This window comes from Camponotus vicinus, unplaced genomic scaffold, assembly GCF_025532165.1.
Source record: "Camponotus vicinus isolate PSW18456_S1 unplaced genomic scaffold, iyCamVici1.0 SCAF_1, whole genome shotgun sequence".
Lineage (NCBI taxonomy): Eukaryota > Metazoa > Arthropoda > Insecta > Hymenoptera > Formicidae > Camponotus > Camponotus vicinus.
In genome coordinates, this window is record NW_028141945.1 from 28,084,480 (window position 1) to 28,099,441 (window position 14,962).

At 41.8% G+C, this 14,962-nt stretch overlaps 1 protein-coding gene and 1 pseudogene across 1 annotated transcript; one reads left to right on the forward strand and one right to left on the reverse strand.

Moving 5' to 3' along the window:
* The first annotated feature begins 2,696 nt into the window (after positions 1-2,696).
* LOC145967062 (uncharacterized) lies at positions 2,697-3,367 on the forward strand (annotated as a pseudogene).
* A 1,757-nt stretch (positions 3,368-5,124) lies between these two features.
* Positions 5,125-8,885, reverse strand: LOC145967118 (uncharacterized). Its single transcript, XM_083091796.1, has 3 exons — positions 8,722-8,885; positions 8,328-8,667; positions 5,125-5,193 (listed from the first exon to the last, which is right to left on the reverse strand). Exons 1-3 carry the CDS (start codon positions 8,883-8,885, stop codon positions 5,125-5,127), a joined length of 573 nt encoding a protein of 190 aa, XP_082947922.1.
* Between the last annotated feature and the right edge of the window lie 6,077 nt (positions 8,886-14,962).

Genomic DNA, 14,962 nt, shown 5'->3' on the forward strand with positions numbered 1-14,962 from the left:
GAGCCAGCCAGTGGACCCCATTTTTCACATAAATTTAATCGAGAATTCTGCTAGTTGCGAATCAGGTAATTCTTTCGTGTCCGAAATCGCGAAATTAGCAAACCGGAAGTCGGAGGACGGCCCGCGAGAAATTAGTCTTCCCGCGAAAACGACCCGTGTTCATAAAACCAAACGGGCTCGGCTGTCGAAATCTGATCCGCTTATTTGCTGCGGTTTGAATGAGTTCTCGTCGCGCGAAAGCCAGCGATTGGCAAAATTCTTAAAGGGTCATATCGTAGGCGATCCGAATAAACCGGGAGCGACTAGTTTGATGGAGCACAAAATTGATGTCGGCGGACATGCTCCGATTAAACAGAGGTATTATCCCGTTTCGCCGAAAATTCAGGAAGCGATTTACGCGGAAGTAGATAACATGTTAGCGGTAGGAATTATAGAACCATCTAAGAGCGAGTGGTCTAGTCCGATCGTGATGATTAAGAAACTTAATGGGAGCTATCGGTTCTGTTTGGATTTTCGCAAATTAAACAGCGTTTCGAAAAAAGATGCGTATCCATTACCATACATGAACTCGATTCTCGACAAATTACGATCGGCTAGTTACATTTCGACTATCGACCTTAGTCAGGCCTATTTCCAAATCCCGCTTGAAAGAAATAGTCGCGAATTAATGGCGTTTACGGTACCGGGAAAAGGGCTGTTTCATTTCACCCGAATGCCGTATGGTCTCACCGGTGCCCCCGCGACATTTCAGCGTTTACTTGATCGGCTTATAGGTCCTGAAATGGAACCGCATGCTTTCGCTTATTTGGATGATATCGTTGTCGTAACGCGTACCTTTGAAGAACATTTGAGTTGGTTGAAACGCGTACTAGATCGAATAAAAGAGGCAGGCCTTACAATAAATCCGGAAAAGAGTAAATTTTGTCGGTCGCAGGTGAAATATCTTGGGTTCCTGATACAACAGGAGGGACTCAAGGTTGACCCTGATAAAACCGCGCCGATTGTCGAATATCCGCCACCGAAAAACATCAAGCAATTGCGACGATTTATAGGGATGGCGTCGTGGTATCGCCGATTTATACCGCAGTGTGCGACACGCTTAGAACCGCTAACTCGTCTCCTCCGGAAGGGTTTCTCTTGGGAGTGGGGGGATGAGCAAAAAGCTGCGTTTGATTCTATTAAATCGTGCATCACGTCACCGCCTACTGTCGTGCCCAAATTTTGAGGTACCGTTTGTTTTAAAAACGGATGCGAGTTCGGTCGGTTTAGGAGCGGTATTGACACAAGAATCGGAAAGCGTAGAACATGTAATCGCATTCGCGAGTAGAGCGCTGTCGGAGGCCGAAAAGAAATACTCTACGACCGAGCAGGAATGTTTGGCTGTCGTTTGGTCGATTAAAAAGTTTAGACCGTATCTCGAGGGGTATGCTTTTAAAGTCATCACGGACCATAGCAGCTTACGCTGGTTACATAATTTAAAGAATCCCACAGGCCGATTAGCACGATGAGCTCTCGAATTGTTGGAATATGATTACACAATCGAGCACCGGAAAGGAGCGTTACATCATGTTCCAGACGCGTTGTCGCGCATGTATGAGACCGACGAATTATGTGCTGTTGCGATTACCGGAGACACTTGGTATGATGCACGCATTCGAGACGTGGAAACTAATCCGCGTAAGAATTCGGGTTGGAAAATCGAAAACGATCAGCTGTATTTTCGAAAGCCGAACACTGTCGTTTCTCAAGTTGTTGACGATCTCGAGCAATGGAAACTAGTACTTCCTAAAGAAGCGCGCGCGAACGTTATTAGGGAGGCTCACGATGTTCCACAATCAGGTCACTTAGGAGTCGAGAAAACGTATCCGCAACGAGTAGCGACTCGGTATTTCTGGCCGCGTATGTTTCGTGGGGTAGCGGATTATGTCAGACATTGTGACGTTTGTCAGAGGACAAAGGTGGAACAGAATGTGCCGATGGGCTTAATGGGACGCCGAGCTGTCGAAACTCCGTGGACGATAGTAGCGGCGGATATTATGGGTCCTTTTCCGCCGAGCAAAAACGGTAACGTGTATATTCTGGTAATCCAAGACCTGTTTACCAAATGGATTGAATGTAGCCCGCTCCGGAAAGCAACGGGCAAAATGATTCGCGAGCTTTTAAACGAATTAATCGTTAACTGTTGGGACGCGCCGCGGATACTGTTGACGGACAACGGTACTGAGTTCATCAACCGCGAATTACAGGCGTTTGCGGAAGAGTATGGCATTGTTCACTCGACCGTACCTCCGTATCATCCTCAGGCAAATCCGGTAGAACGCGTCAATAGGGTACTTAAAACTATGATTACGGCGTTTCTCGAAAACGATCATCGCGAATGGGATATTCACTTGGCTGAGTTCAGATTCGCATACAACACGGCGTACCATACCTCCTTACAGGCTACTCCGGCGTTCTTAAATTTCGGTAGGGAACCCCAGCCGGTTAACACCGTGCGTGGGAGACACGAGTCAGCTGTCGAAGTCGCGGAAGCGAATCCCGAGACTTGGAAAGAGCGCATGGAAAGAATTCGGGCTTTGCGAGATTGGGTGGTAGAAAACTTAGAGGCCGCGCATAATAAACAGGCGCATTATTATAATTTGCGAAGACGAGATCATCGTTTTGCGAGATTGGCGAGCAAGTTCTAAAGCGGCAGCATGTGTTGTCGTCAGCCGCTCAGAATATTTCAGCAAAGTTAGCGACTAAATACCACGGTCCGTTTATTATCGCGAAAATATTGTCGCCGGTGGTATACGAATTAAGAGACAGCTCTAATAGAATACTAGGCAAGGTACACATTAAAGATCTCAAACCATATAATACTCCACCTAACCCTCCAGGCATTTAACCCACTAAGAATGTCACGAGAATTTCGAAAGATATCGCGACGTGATAGACGCGGTCGACGAGCTACGTCCCGGATTTTGGACGGCCCTGGCGGACGAAGTCCAGAGGATGCGCGAGGAGCGCATCACAACTCGCGGCGCCGTAGTGCGCGAGTTCCCGGCGCAGAGAAACGCCGAGGCCCAAGCTGTCGCCGCTACCCGGGACGCGACCACCGAACCTGCTGTCGTTGCAGAGCGTGAGGTAGCCGTCCAGGCCGAACCGGTAGGCCCGGAGCCAGACTCCACTTCCACAGAGGACGGGGAGGTCCCGATTACAGAGTCTCCCTGGGATAGCCCCCGGGAACTGAAAGTGTCACCGACTTCTCTGGAGTGGCCCCGGCCTCCCGAGGGACCGCCTTCACCCGAGGACCCAGACCAGCCGGAGGGGTGCTGGAACTGCGGTTCCAGGGCCCATTTTGCCCGGGAATGTCCCCGCGCAATAAAGAGGGAATACTGTTTCCGGTGCGGCACCCGGGGCGTTACAGTTAAAACCTGCCCCCATTGCCGCCAAGGCTGGCTGGCCCAAGGCCCATACGTAAAGGGCAGAGGCCACCAGGGACCGGATCCCCCACGAGATCGCCGAGCAAGGGGTGGATCCCGCCCGGGACCCTATTGAACCGCTGTCGTTTGCGGCCCTCCTATGCTGCCGTCGTCTTTTTTTTTGGGTACGGGCCTTGCGGAAGGGACTCATTCTTTTTTTTGTTATCCCGTGCTGTCGCTCCAGTTTGAGGCCCCACTTTGTAGGTACCTGATTAAATAAATAAGTTGCGGCAACTTTCTTTTCTAATTCTTGTAATTTTCCTCCTTACGCCTGAACCACCTAATTCCGCCCTTTAGTGAAGCAGCTCGCGAATATAAAACGGGAGAGTCCAGCAGCAAAACGGGACCGCGGGCCCCCATGAGAGACGACAGCGCGAGCAAGAATTAGAGAGGAACGACAACCTGTTACATCTCGTTTCGAAGAATATATTGATCTGTTTCGTCGTTATTTTGATCGTTTCTTTTCGTGGTGTTGATTTGTGTTCGTGTCGGCCTCGGCTTCGGGGACTTTGGTCGCCCGAACATGTGCGAACGGACCAGGGAAAAGTCCGATTTAGTGGCCATGATGGGTGACCGGAGCCGATACGGTCTCTCTTGGCAGGGGGGGGGTGTGACGTTGCCGTCCCGACGCGCGTCCATCCGCCCCAGAAATCTTTACGGGGCGCGAGCCGAGCGGTCGCGCCAGAAAGAAATAGCGAGAGCCGTATCGAAATCCCCGGAGAGACGAGTTCTTGTTATGTTTTGCGCTACTGTTAATTTATATTTTTTTTGTATCATTTTTGTACGTCGGGCAACCCGCCGGAGGGAAACCGGAAGAGGAAGAAGAGGGATGCTTTTGCGACAACCGACACGGCGCTCACGGATTTCGAGCCGAGAACAGAGACAACGACGGGGAATCAGGACAGCGCAGAGTCGCGGGGGGATTTCGCCCCCTGCAAATAAAGGAGGGAAAGCAACAGAGAAACAGCTGTCTTGAGCCGAAATGATCGGGCCGGATCGGCGCCACCCGCAGAGTAAGGAGGATGAAAAATCTACCTCCTGAAGACCACAGATAGCAGGGTCGCCACCAATTACGAATTTTAAATTATCGGGGCCGTTACGGCCCCCGATACGGCGTTGTCACGGGGCGCATTGATACCTCGCGTGTCGCGGCGCTATTGGCCGTGAATCCGCGTACCCCTGCGCGCAGAATTGATGCCGCTATCGACCCTGGATCGCGAGATCCAGGGAATTACTCTGGTGCGGTCGCTCTTAGCGTAAAGTCGCTCTTTCCCAAGTGTTGTCGTTGTCGTATTGGGTGTCGCCGAGGAGATCAAGACGAAAGGACGAGACCGAGGATCACCCCCTGTTCACGGGAGCGAGTATCGGTGAGGTTGCCCATCGCTAACTTGTAAGCCACGTACGTGATTCCGTCCGCGGACCGGCCGCTCTGTCGCCGTCACCATTTTCGTGTTTCGTTGTCGCTCGTTGTCGCATATAAGATAATGGCAACTAATAAAGCATACTACTCTTTCAGTAATCTATTTAAATCCAAACTAACATCCAGAGCAAATTAGCACTATACAAAACTATAGCCAGACCTATCTTGTGCTATAATGCCGAAACATGGACTTTGTCGGCCATAGATGAGAACAACCTGAGGGTGTTTGAAAGGAAAATACTAAGAAAAATTTTTGGACCGGCTAAAGATGAAGACAATTACTACCGCATTAGGTTTAACCATGAGCTCCTGGAGTTAATGGGGAATGAAGATGTAGTTAAATTCATAAAGGCACAAAGATTGAGATGGGCAGACCACTTGGAGCGTATGGATGAGGGAAGAGCGCCGAGAAGGGCGAGCGAGATGGTATGCATGACTACAAGGCGGCGTGGAAGACCGAGGACCCGCTGGCGGGAGGAGGTGGAGAGTGATTTGAGAAGGATGTCGGTTAACAACTGGAGAGGGATAGCGAGGGATAGATACGAATGGAGGCGTATAGTGTTGCAGGCTAAGGCTCACCCCGAGCTGTGATGCCATTGGAAGAAGAAGACTACCATATTTAGGTTTATCATATTTTTAGTAAAGCCGTACGGGCTGTGGGGAAAGAAGCTTTACTAGTCGGTTTTAATGTAATCGAAGATATTGAAAACAATACGCCATTTAAGGTATCGGTCAAACACCGTTTTGAAGAATCGCAAGACAAACTTAAGAGAAAAGCCAAAGAAAAAATAAGTAGTCTAATGAAGGACTCGAGATATAAGTCTGATGCGAAAATGCATGTAACTCAGTTCGCTTTTGTCGAGCTTGATAATCACATCGCTCCATCCGCAATAACATCGGCTCGTAAACGTCGTCGGACAAATAAGAAAATTAAAGCGACTGGAAAAAAAAGAACGAGTATAAAAAACAGAGAAATAAAAAGAAGAAAAGTTATGCGGTTGTGAAAAGACTTAAGAGGTTTGCAAAACGACGTAAAATCGGTAAAAAGCGCACTATATAAAGCAATATATTTTCTTAAGAGGATGCCGGACCTTCCTTTTTTATCGATAAAATAAATAGACCGAAAACTTTTTATTAGTTGCACAGAATAATAAATGCTTCTCCACGATTAAAGTACATATAAAAATAACCCCGGAAGTTTCCGGTTTTATATAAAAAAATCAAGAAAATTGCAAAATTACAGTTTTTTTATCGGCTTCTAGCGTCGTCGGAACAATATTTGCTTAATATAAAAGTTTTGCAGTTTGTATGTGCAAAATAAGATTACTTCCTGGAAGAGATTGCATGAAGGAATATAAGTGAGCTTTCAGAAATGAGTTTAGAAGCCTAATAAAAAAGATTTCGGTCTATTAGACTTTCGTGCATGTGTGTGTACGAAATCGAGGCATGTGAGTCAAGCAGTCCTGTAAATTAAGTGCTCGCTATCGCGACAGACAGCGCTGTAATCGGTTTGAGTAAGGAGAGTCAATCTCGTACCATCCTTTTCTTTCATCTTGCGTGTAATAGTATATGTCAGTATACATGTACGCGCACACTAAAGCAATTACACTAAAGCAATTACACTCTTGCGTTTTCATTCTCGCATTTCGCGTCATAGATACTCGCTGTCACGCAGCGGCGTAACAATCGTACGCGTAACAAGCTGCGGAAAAACAGCGTTACAACGTGTTACGTAGAAAATATTCTGTGTAAGTTATACATATACACAATATATATATATATATATATATATATATATATGTGTGTGTGTGTGTGTGTGTGCGTGCGTGCGTGCGTGTGTGTCGGTGTGGGTGTGTGTATGTATGGACGTATGTATGTACAAAAGTGATGCGACAGTTACATGAGGAAGCGAGGTAATAAGAGAACAAGCGAAACAAGAATAAGAGCGAACGAGACAGAAATAGCACGAGCAACTCGAACTCGAGAGAATCGGATCTTACTTTCACACTATTATTTTCCTCTCGCTCGCATCTATTACTGTCTCGCTCGCTCCTATTATTGTCTCGCTCGCTCTCGATTCTTAGGTCCGCTTATCTTTTCGAGCTGTCTATCACGATTGTCAAGTGTGACGGAGAAAGCAAGACCATGAGTAAAGAGCGAACGAGATGACCTATCATCAAAGAGTTCCGAGTTTCCGAAGTTCTCTTACAATCGGTTTCTTCGCTTCCTCTATCCATTTGCAATTCACGAAAATGTAAACATCTTATAAAATAAAAATTGAAACTTTTATTTTTTAATTTCATCGGTTTGAAAATAATTTCAATGAATTAATGAGATTTTTACGATTAAAAAGATATCAAACACGGCGTAAATCGGGTAATTTTTAATTAGTCTGATAATACAAATTTTATAATTATATATTTAACTAAATTTATGCGATTTATATCGTGTTAGATATTATTTTAATCTTAACATTCTCATTATTTTATTAAAATTACTTTCAAATGAATAAAAAATGTATTTTATTTTCTGACATATATTCGTGAATATTATAAATAAAGTCTCATGTAAGAGACTACGCAACGTTCGACATCGGAAACTTTTTCGTTATTTATAATAATTTACGACTTTAAATTGTCATAAAATAAAAACTAAAACTTTTATATTTTATGTTGGAGAATCTTGTGTGGAATTCGCGTGTCGACCAAAAACGAGCACGTGGTTGAGAATCAATAAATGTACACCGATTTTACTGAGGAATATTGTATATAATTAACTAATATTCAATACAAGAGACTGCCACGAGTGTCGAGTCGATATTTTATAAACTGTCTTTCCATACAGGCAATACGAATCAGAGACGTACAAAAATCTATTACAAGAGAGCACTATTCGCCACGAGGCTCGATACGGAAGTGAAGAGCATTTCTCGCGTACCATCCGGGTGCTCTTTCTCCCAAATTCGCAATTCATTCTTACGTCATATCAGTCTACATGCGCGCCGATCTTACGTCATATCAGTCTACATGCGCGCCGATCTTAAAATTATTTTCCAACATCCTCTTCTAATTTTAATATCTCGCTTAACTTATGCAACTCGAAAAAAAACAAATAAAACAGATATCCAATCACAAAAAATATTCACAAAAAACTCAAACTTAAAATTATCTGGAGATCTTCTTTAATACTAGTTAACTTATCATTACTGTTACATTTTATATTATTACTATTACTACTGTATTTGGACTTTCACTAACCAATAAATTTTAATTTACTAAAGCATTTCTGCATAAATCAAATTTCGTTTTATTCAATGGTTTTGTAAATAAATCTGCCAGCTGTTTATCAGTTGGACAATATTCTATTTTAATAATTTTTTCTTTTACCTTTTCATGTATAAAACGATATTTGACATCGATATGTTTTGATCTCCGATTTATTACGCCATCTTTTATTAACTTGATTGCGCTTTGATTGTCTATATTCAACTTAGCTGTTACTGTTTTCCCAAGAAGTTCTTCCAGCAACGATTTTATGTAGAGAATCTCCTTGCAGCAGTCCGCAGCTGCTATATACTCTGCTTCAGTACTTGAAGTCGCTACGATTGGTTGTTTCCTGGAACACCAGCTGATCGGTCCGCCGGAGTAGAATATTATGTACCCTGTAGTGCTTTTTCTCGTTTCTGGATCTCCAACATAATCAGCATCGCAGTAGGCCTCTATTTCCGTTTCTTCATGTGTATCGTCATAGTTTATACCCAGATTTAAGGTTCCATTCAAATACCTGAGAATTCGTTTAACATCTGTTATTCTTTTATCTGTTGGATTATTTACATACCTGCTAACAAATCCCACAGCTTGTCCAAGATCGGGACGTGTTTTGGTAGTCAGATACAACAAACTTCCAATTGTTTCTCTGTACGGATAATTCATCTTTGATTCTGTTTCGACTTCCTCTTCCATTTTGCACAACGGTGTACTGACTGGTTTGGATTTATCCATTCTGAACTTACTTAGAATGTTTCTGGAATAAGAATTTTGTGTTAGTTTTAATTTATTTGGTGACCGTTTAATTTCGATCCCCAGGAATAATCTTGGTTGTTTATCAATTGTCATTTCATAAAGATTGCTGAGATCTTTCAGCAGCTTTTCTATTTCTTCTTCATTGTGTCCAAGTAATATTGCATCGTCCACATATATTCCCAGAATTAGTGTTCCTTTTTTTATTTTTGAAGATGCATTGTTCGTTTTTCAATGGTTGGAGACCTCTTTCTTTGAGCGTATTCGTAAACGTCTCATTCCATTTCATTGGAGCTTGTTTAAGTCCATATAGCGCTTTCTTCAATTTGCAGATTTTGCCTCCGTAGTTATATCCTTGAGGTGGTTGCATATATATATCTTCTTCTAAATTTCCGTACAGAAAGGCTGTCTTTATATCAAATGTTATTATGTGAAAGTTCTTTTTAGCTGCCATCGCAAATAATATTCTCAGAGAACAACTGTTGACTACTGGACTAAATACATCTTCGAAATCCACTCCAAAATTCTGTTCGCAGCCTCTAATGACTAATCTAGCTTTATTCTGTCCATTTTCTTTAGTTTTAAAAATCCATTTGCTGCTGAGAATTTTTTTGTTTCCTGCTTCTGCTCTATTTACAACTATCCAAGTGTTATTTCTTTTCAACGATTCCTTTTCTTGTTGTATTGCTTGTTTCCAATTTTCTTTGTCTGGTCCTGTGGTAGCTTGTTGATATGTCATTAACATGAAATAATCACCGTATCTTTTTGATGCTTTTCTCTCTCTTTCTGATCTTCTGGGATACTGTTGTGTTTCATTTTCGTTCTGTTGAATTTGTGTCTGTTCTTCCGCATCTTCATAGTCTGTATTTTCTTCTGTGTTTGTGTTTTCTTCTGTGTCTGTATTTTCTTCTGTGTCTGTATTTTCTTCTGTGTCTGTATTTTCTTCTGTGTCTGTATTTTCTTCTCTTCTTCTTTCCTCTTCTTCGTTTCTTTCTGCCTCTTGGTCCTCTTCATTTCTCTCTTCTTCTTCTTCAATTTGTATTTTCTTGTGTTTTATTTGATTTTTACTCAGTTCCCTTTCGTCTCTTAAAGTTTTTTCGAATCTTACGTCTCTTGATATAATTATCTTGCGTTTTTCAATGTCCCACAGTCTATATCCTTGCGGAGCGTAGCCTACAAACTTGTATTTTTTGCTTCGATCATCAAGTTTCTTCAACGGACCCAACATTTTCGCGTATGCATCACAGCCAAACAGTTGTAAATTTTTCAAATTTGGTTTTTCTTCCGTCCAATTCTCATAGGGGGTTTTTATCAGTATTTTAGTTGGGCTTCTATTCAATAGATAAGTCGCTGTAAAAATTGCCTCTCCCCACATTTCTTTCTTCATTTTTGACTCCGTCAGCAGTGCCCGGGCTTTTTCCATTAATGTTCGATTTAGTCGCTCAGCTGTTCCATTCATCTGTGGTGAATATGGTACTGTGTAATTCATTTCGATTCCTTTTTTTTTGGCCCACATGATTAGGTCATTATTGACGTATTCTCGTCCATTATCACTTCTAATTTGTGATATTTTAGAATTCCATTTTGTTTCCACACGTTCTGTATACTCCTTCACGGTTTCCGTTACTTCATATTTATTCTTCAAGAGATATACCATCGTAAAATGAGTATAGTCGTCGATGAATGTAAGCATATATTTCTTGTTGTCCCACGTAGATGGATCAATTGGTCCACATAAGTCTGTGTGAATCAATTCCAATGGCCGCTTTGCTCTGATTCTTTCTTTATTAAATGGTAATCTTGATTGTTTTGCTTTCATGCATGTTTCACACAAATCTTCCGTCTTCTTTAAATCCTTTTCCGTGACGTCCATTCCTTTCGAGATAGTAAGTAGTTTCTTCATATTTTCAGTGCTTAAATGTCCTAATTTTTTATGCCATTTTTCTATCAAGTCTTTCCTTTCTGTTATAAGTGAATGATTCTTTGCATCTTGTTGTAGGGTGATTTCGTACAGTCCATTTTCTTTTATGTCGCCTTGAAGTACCTTCTCATTCTTATATGTTACTATTACATTAGCTTTTTTAAATGTTACTTCGCCATCATTTTCTGTAATTGCTTTTACCGACAATAAATTAGCACTCAGATCTGGAACGTACATGACCTCCTTCAATGTACATTTTTTAAAAGACATCGAGCCAACCTTTTTTGCTGTCATCGTTTCGCCTGTCTTAGCTACTGCTATTCTTGAATTTATCCGTTTCACGTTGTTCAAATGTGACTTTGTGTTTACCATATGAGCCGTCGTTCCAGAGTCCACGACCCATTCTGTTTTCCTCGGAGTCTGTGTCAGGAAGGACACTTTTTCTGCGTTGTTCCTCTGTTGCTTCGATTCTCGATCTCGAAAATAGCAGTCCTTCTCTTCGTGATTTGTCTTCTTACATATTTTACAGAATAAATTTTTCTCTTTAGATCCTCCTGTTTTCGGACAATTTCTCGCAAAATGACCCGGCTTATTACAGCTGAAACAGCGTTTTTCTTTATTATTCGACTCACGGCGCTCTTTTTTACATGCTCTGGCAAAATGTCCTTTCTCATTACATCTGTTACATTTTTTTTCTATGGTTTTAAACGCGACTAGATTCCCTTTCTCTTCCTGTTCGTGATTCCGCATTTCCTCTAAGAGAAGTCTCGAAGTTAAATTTTCAATTGTTTTTTCAGCCTCAGACGTCGATTCCCACGCGGTGACAAACGACTTATAGTTTTCAGGGAGCGTTACCAATAGTTTTGAAATCAGCATTTGATTTGATATTTCTATTCCTAAAGCTCTAATTCTGTAAACTAGGTTTTGTAATTTACTGACATGCGTGCTCACGTCTTCCGTTTTAACCATCAGAAAATTAAAGAATTCTTGCATTAACACGTATCTTTGTTGCTCATTACCGCGTTGATAGACGTTGCTTAATTTCGTCCACATCTCGCGAGCAGTATTACAATTTATTACATGCATTAACGGTTTTTTATCCAGCGACAGAACTATAATCTTTTGAGCATTCGTGTCTTTCTTTTTCCATTGTTCGGTATCTTGCGGTGGATCTTCTACTATATTGAGCAAATCATGCGCTCTTAATAATATTGTAACTTGGAATTTCCATACCTGGAAGTTTTCAGGCCCACTCAATTTCTCTATATGCGCCACATCATCTTGCGATACCTTCGCCATTGTTCTTCTCACTTCCTTTTTGTTACCGGAGTCCTTTCTGTTTTCACTTTCGTCTTTTACTTTTACTTTTGTCCTTGTTCTTTATATTTTTAACACTCACGCACTCGGTTATACGGAACTAGGCCCATAACCTGTTGGAGAATCTTGTGTGGAATTCGCGTGTCGACCAAAAACGAGCACGTGATTGAGAATCAATAAATGTACACCGATTTTACTGAGGAATATTGTATATAATTAACTAATATTCAATACAAGAGACTGCCACGAGTGTCGAGTCGATATTTTATAAACTGTCTTTCCATACAGGCAATACGAATCAGAGACGTACAAAAATCTATTACAAGAGAGCACTATTCGCCACGAGGCTCGATACGGAAGTGAAGAGCATTTCTCGCGTACCATCCGGGTGCTCTTTCTCCCAAATTCGCAATTCATTCTTACGTCATATCAGTCTACATGCTCGCCGATCTTACGTCATATCAGTCTACATGCGCGCCGATCTTAAAATTATTTTCCAACATTTTATTTGATCTTTTTTGATAAAAAGGAATTAATAAAATTTCTGCGTTTAAAATGACATCGAACACAATATAATTCGAATAACTTTTACTTATTGTTATAAGTAGTATAGTTAGGCCGGTTCTAATGCAGGTCCTCTCAGGGGGGGTGAGGTGCGAGGGGAACCGCGGCGCGGGGGGAGTGACGTCACGCGCGGGGAAGCGGGAACCGCGGCGCGACCGATGGACGAGGGGGTCCGCGAGAAAGAGGGATCCGCGGCGCGACCGATCGACGAGGGGGTCCGCGATGAGAAGGGGGATCCGCGGAAAGAGAACGGTGCTAAGGTGTGAGAAGGATAGCGCTAGTTGTGGGAAAAGGATAGCGCTAAGTGTGCGAAGAGGATAGCGCTAAGTGTGTGAAGAGGACAATGTAACAAGGATGGCATCAACGTGCGACAAGGATGGCGTCAACGTGGGACAAGGACGATGCATTGTAAAATGGCGCATAGGTGGGAGAAGGACGACGCAAAGATAAGTGAGTGAGTGAGTGATAGCGACGAGCATATGAAACAGAGAAAATGATAATAGCGCGTACGAAAGAGAACGATAATATCGCAAGAGCAACGCGTGCGAGATAGAACGAAATATCGCGAGACTAACAACTAGCGCGAGAGAGATAGCGCAAGGAATGGGAACGCAAGGGATAGGCGTGTAAATAGTTGCAATTTTTTTTTAAATTAAAATATTTAAAATTTATTAAAATGTGCGTTATACATTTGTTGTTGTTGTTGTTGTGTGTGTGTGTGTGTGTGTGTGTGTGTGTGTATGTGTGTGTGCGTGTGCATGTACTTAATATATAATAATAATAAAATATAAAAAATATAAAATTTAAAACGGATGCGAATAGCTCATCAAAATTTACATCTTGATCACTATTTTGATTTCCATCTAGATCCCCATCTTGATCACCATTTTGATTTCCATCTAGATCCCCATTTTGATCTCCATTTTGATCTCCATTTTGATCTCCATTCTGATCTCCATTCTGATCTCCATTTCTGATCTTCATTCAGATTTCTCATCTCTCCTGAAACATTCTCCTGCAAAAGAAATCACCCAAAATAATTACTTAAATATTTTAAATTAATTTCACAATTATATTAGCAAAAATTATCTGTTACCTGTACATTCTCTTCCTGTTGCTTCTTCTTTTTACTTACATACCTTTGTATATAATTTCGGGTGGACATTTACATTTACGAGATTGACATTGTGTACAATACCGCGTTATGTGTAATAATAATTTATGATGATTACCAGCAATCCATTTTCTAAAATCATCATATTTAACATTATAATCAAAATCATCCCAGAGTATCAAATCTATGTACGTTTGGTTTATACCCGTTGGGATACGTATATTTATAAACGGGGTGTATTCGCAGTCATTGATAAACTTATCTATCCAACTGTAATCAACACCCTGATATCTACAAACATTGTCTCATATTTAAATATTTGATTACAATATCCTCCAGTATGGCGTCTGATACATTGGTATTGCCAAACATTATCAGAGTCTATGAATCGAGTAGTTTTACGTTCACTACCGAAATAAGAGTCATCATCATCGTCTACATCAATTGAGACGTGTGTCTTCCGAATTTCACGAAAAATTTTCAGTTGTACATGATCGGGCCATTCTGTATAACCATCTTCATACATAGTAACCTCGGCTTGTTTCACGAAACGTTGCTTACGCATACCTCGTATGCCTAATTCTCGATCGCGCACATATTGTGTTATCGACATCTGTTTAGTGTTCGATTTTTCCATCGCACTATTATTGTCATCTCGAACAAGGGTGATTATGCGTCTCCATAATCTTCTATACGTGTTTGCAGATCCATTGTTGTAATATTATTTTATATGCTATAGCCCACACATATATGTATTGTTGCGTCCGCGAAACGATTAATATCGAACGCGCACGACACAACCGATCGGCACTCGCGTACACGCTTGCGCATTCGTAAATAATAAACACTCGTGTTTAAACAAGAACACAGGAACTTTAATAACACCAGAGAACACAGAATGTAACAGATATAACGATAAGCTGCGGATCGAAACGCGACCGCTCAGCTTGACAGCTGGCTCCAGACTCAACTGTCATTCGTCTTGTCAACATTCTTCTTGGCAACGCGCTCGAAGACGATCTTCTGCCGAACGTCACGGGTGACCAAATAATCCGCAGGGAAGGAACACGGGGTCGCAACAGTATTATAAAAATTGTCTTTTAATTAATTAATCTAAATTTAAATATTATCTTTGTCCAATAC

What these genes read in the sequence shown, in the direction of transcription:
- LOC145967118 (XM_083091796.1), bottom strand. Translation starts at nt 8,885, where the DNA reads ATGGATAAATCCAAACCAGTCAGTACACCGTTGTGCAAAATGGAAGAG. An exon ending in GCTGTGGGATTTGTTAGCAG is followed by an intron (nt 8,668 to 8,721) that starts GTATGTAAATAA and finishes ACGAATTCTCAG; the next exon opens with GTATTTGAATGGAACCTTAA. An exon ending in TCAAGTTAATAAAAGATGGC is followed by an intron (nt 5,194 to 8,327) that starts GTAATAAATCGG and finishes CATTAACTCCAG; the next exon opens with GAGCTCATGGTTAAACCTAA.